Source organism: Panicum virgatum, chromosome 4N (genome assembly GCF_016808335.1).
Source record: "Panicum virgatum strain AP13 chromosome 4N, P.virgatum_v5, whole genome shotgun sequence".
Lineage (NCBI taxonomy): Eukaryota > Viridiplantae > Streptophyta > Magnoliopsida > Poales > Poaceae > Panicum > Panicum virgatum.
Window position 1 is genome coordinate 17,545,515 of NC_053148.1, and position 4,305 is coordinate 17,549,819.

Sequence of the window (4,305 nt, forward strand, 5' to 3'; positions counted from 1 at the left end):
TTGCTACCGGGGGCGGTATATATATATACACGTTTTGTTTTCTTTTGTTTTGTTTTTAACAGTTTGAGCATGCTCCGCCTCACTAATAACTCCATACATTCCATTGTTATCATCTGCCCCGGATCATCAGGTAATATCAATACTGTAATCATCATCCAATCCAACATTCCATTGCAAGAGGCATGCTAGTTTACGGGCGACCGTACGGTTGATTTTTTTCATTTTTTAGTAATACCTTTGTCGTTTTCTGATTTCAGAAAAAAATTTCATGAGAAATTTTAGATTGATAGAAAATTTTTGATGAGAAAATATTCAAAAGAGAAAATTTTGAGAAACAAATTGAGAAAACAAAAGTTGGGTAAAAAAACTTTTTGCATTCAAAACGAAAAAAGCTCGGGGTACAAAATGCATCCAAAAAAAACTTTGGTAATTTTTTTTAAAAAAATGCATAAAGAAAAAAAAGACGGGACTGAGAGTGCAGCAGCAAATCCTGGGCCAGGCCGGGGTCGAGGACGGAGCCAACCGTCCGTTCCGGCATTAGCTTTGGGGATGGGTGCCCGGACCGGAATGGCGGCGAAGCGGCTCCTGTCCGCTGTGCTCCTCGTCGCAGCTCTCGCCTGCGACGGCACGCATGCCAAGTTCAGCAGGCACAGCTTCCCCAAGGACTTCATCTTCGGCACCGGCTCGGCGGCGTACCAGGTGATGTGCTATATTTATGTTCCTGCAACTCCTTTTATTTCACTCTTAATTATATCTTACTAAATGTCTATGAGCAAGCCGCTGCGTGCAAGCACTTCTAGTCAGAAACAGACTGTTGTTATCTGATGAACAAGTTGGTGTCTTGCAGTACGAGGGAGCATACAAGGAAGGAGGCAAAGGGCTTAGCATATGGGACAAGTTCACCCACATCCCAGGTCGATCTGGACGACTCTCTCTCTTCCTGGTCGTTACTAGCTAGGAGATCGAGCTGTTGCACGCACTGAACCGGGCACCTTCTGACGGCTACTAAAACGTTTGCAGGAAAAATCTTGAACAACGATAACGGCGACGTGGCACTTGACATGTACCATCGATACAAGGTGATGACCGACACTGACCTAGCATTTGTTTGGTCTTTGGTCTAAAAACACTGACCATGTGGCGTGTCGACCAGCGAAACTGACCAAAACTGTTTAACCGCATGCAGGGGGATGTGCAACTCCTCAAGGACATGAACATGGACTCCTTCCGGTTCTCCATTGCTTGGAGCAGGATCTTGCCAAGTGAGCACCCCTGAACATGGACTACAAAATCGATTTTTAGAGACGAATCAAAACACCATTGGTAGGAGCAGATGGGGTACCCACAACTACATCGGTTTGCAGAGCGGATAACGTGCCCGTTCCTTAATTAAAAATCAATTTTGAGAAAATAAAAAATTAAAATAGAAAAATAAAAAAGAATAAAAATATCCCAACCAACCAAGCACAACCTCCTCTGCTATATAGCAGAGGTACAATTTTTTTGATGAAATATACACACAACTTTGAAAATTGATTTGTAGGACGGAGCGGATGACGCCATTACCCACCCCTAGAAATCCGTTTAGAGGGGTGGGTAATGCTAGTATATGTCCATGAAAAAACATTATCCGCCCCTACGAATACCAAGCCAAGCCGGTTATGGCCTCTGAAAATAGCTATTATTTTTTAGAGGTGGTCACGACTGGCCTAAAATATATTTTGAGGCAGGTCATGTTACAATAATCCCACTCCTTTTGTAGGAGTTGGTTATTTTTTGAGCCGCCTCCGGAAAGAACAGGACTTTCGTACAAATCGTCTTTTATAGTAGTGCGCCATCCTACTTTGGGGCCAACGAAAATATTAAACGACCATCGATCTAGATTAGAACATGATGAACCATTTAAAATCACTTATGGAAAAGATCTACGTTTTATTTACGGTATTGAAATAGAGGTTGGCATTCAAATCTAAACTGTTTTTGACGGAACAATAAAGACAACAAGCATGTGCCCCTTGAGGCACACGACCCCACGGCACAGGCGGAGGGAGCATGTAGCTCGTGAGTCGCAGTGGAGATATTATAAAGAGATTTCTAAGCATTGAATTTTATGTCACACACAGTTAATTTACTGAGTCACATCAGTGGAGATTTTAAAGAGAGTTTGCTAAGCATTAAATTATGTTACACAATAAATTTGCTGATATAGTAGGTAATTATAAAGAGGGAGGAGGAAAATTTCATGAGATGAGAGAATAGTTTTGTTGTTTCTGTGTCGTCACGTGTGCTTTCTGCAGATGGTTCCCTAAGTGGAGGAATCAACAAAGAGGGCGTGGCCTTCTACAACAACCTCATCAACGAAGTCATCGCCAAAGGTGTCGACTGCCTAATTCATCACCCTTTTGCATCCATCCTACTGCATGCATGCAGTGTGTGTCTATATATATACATGGATCCATCCTACTGCATGCATGCAGTGCAAGATCAATCCTAATTAACTTATGAATCATAAGTACAGGAGCGAACAGAGCATGCATTTTCCTTCAAAAAGTGTAGTGGATAACATTAACAAAAAAGAAATCATTTTCATCGCCAGGACTGCGGCCATTCGTCACCATCTTCCACTGGGACACGCCCCTGGCCTTGGAGGAGAAGTACGGAGGCTTCCTCAGTGAGAACATCATGTACGGTGATCGCAATTAAGTTGCTTAATTAATGGCTCCGATCCGGAGAGTGTAATAATGTAATAATGTGCGCGATATCGACGTGATGATCTGATCTGAGTGGCGCAGCAAGGACTACGTGGACTTCGCCGAGGTCTGCTTCATGGAGTTCGGCGACCGCGTCATGGACTGGACCACCTTCAACGAGCCCTGGACGTACGCGGAGCGTGGCTACTCCGCGGGGGCCTTCGCCCCCGGCCGCTGCTCGCCACACGTCTCCACGTCCTGCTTCCCCGGCGACTCGGCGCGGGAGCCCTACGTCGTGACGCACCACATCCTCCTCGCCCACGCCCAGGCCGTGGCGCTCTACCGCGCCCGGTACCAGAAGGCGCAGCGCGGGCAGATTGGCGTCACCGTGGTCTCCCACTGGTTCGTCCCCGCCACCAACTCCTCCGCCGACCGCACCGCCGTGCGCCGCAGCCTCGACTTCATGCTCGGCTGGTTCCTCGACCCCATCGTGCACGGCGCGTACCCGGGCACCATGGCCGGGTACCTCGGCGCCCGGCTGCCCCGGTTCACGCCGGAACAGGCGCGGCTCGTCAGGGGCTCCTATGACTTCATCGGCGTCAACTACTACACCACCTACTTCACCACCGCCGTGCCGCCGGCCAACAAGCTCCGGCAGTCGTACGACACCGACGCCCGCGCCAACACCTCCGGCTTCCGCAACGGCGTGCCCATCGGCAAGCCGGAGTTCGTGTCCGTCTCCTTCAACTACTCCGCCGGCCTCCGGGAGCTCCTGCTCTACACCAGCCGGCGGTACGGCAACCCGGTGTTGTACGTCACGGAGAACGGCATCGCCGAGGGGAACAACGCGACGCTGCCACTCGCGGAGGCGCTCAAGGACGGGCACAGGATCGAGTTCCACGCCAAGCACCTGCAGTTCGTGAACCACGCCATCAGGGACGGCGCCAACGTCAAGGGCTACTTCATGTGGACCTTCATGGACTGCTTCGAGTGGGGCGACGGCTACCTCGACCGATTCGGCCTCATCTTCATCGACCGCCTCAATGGCCTCAAGCGCTACCGGAAGGAGTCAAGCTACTGGATCGAGAACTTCCTCAAGCGATAGATAGATCCTTTTCTGGTCTGGAGAGTCCATCCACATTGATCGACCTCTTTTTTCAACATCTGGGTGTTGCCATGGCATTTGTTTCCGAGGAGCTGGCTGTCTCCGAGAGTGTCTCGCAGAGAAAGAGGGAATAAAGCTCACTGCGGAGAGCTATATATCTGTCAGTCAAACGTACGTGTGTATTGTAATTCAGTTAATCAGTTCCTCAATCAGAATAAACCAAATAAAGTTGTGAAATAAAGGCTTTGATCAACTGATTTTGAGATTTTTATGATGCACAATATTGATCTATACTAGTGTTTGAAAATGATTAATATAGGAACATCCCACGATATAAATAAATCTATTATATATATTATTATAGTAGTATAGGTCACTACAACAAAAATGATTCATAGCACGTCACATTTTTTCAGAGGCGGATTATCAAATTGTCATCCACTTCTACAAACAGAGTAGAGCTACTATGGTACTTGACCTGTTCCTGTAAATATCATTTTAGGGGCGGTT

At 47.6% G+C, this 4,305-nt stretch overlaps 1 protein-coding gene across 1 annotated transcript; it reads left to right on the forward strand.

Moving 5' to 3' along the window:
• The first annotated feature begins 467 nt into the window (after positions 1-467).
• Positions 468-3,992, forward strand: LOC120670390 (beta-glucosidase 30-like). The gene is made up of 7 exons (XM_039950476.1): positions 468-699; positions 848-914; positions 1,021-1,079; positions 1,187-1,262; positions 2,298-2,375; positions 2,597-2,684; positions 2,793-3,992. Exons 1-7 carry the CDS (start codon positions 550-552, stop codon positions 3,793-3,795), a joined length of 1,521 nt encoding a protein of 506 aa, XP_039806410.1. The 5' UTR covers positions 468-549; the 3' UTR covers positions 3,796-3,992.
• Positions 3,993-4,305: the final 313 nt, after the last annotated feature.

What these genes read in the sequence shown, in the direction of transcription:
- LOC120670390 (XM_039950476.1), top strand. Translation starts at nt 550, where the DNA reads ATGGGTGCCCGGACCGGAATGGCGGCGAAGCGGCTCCTGTCCGCTGTG. An exon ending in CCGGCTCGGCGGCGTACCAG is followed by an intron (nt 700 to 847) that starts GTGATGTGCTAT and finishes GGTGTCTTGCAG; the next exon opens with TACGAGGGAGCATACAAGGA. An exon ending in ACATGTACCATCGATACAAG is followed by an intron (nt 1,080 to 1,186) that starts GTGATGACCGAC and finishes AACCGCATGCAG; the next exon opens with GGGGATGTGCAACTCCTCAA.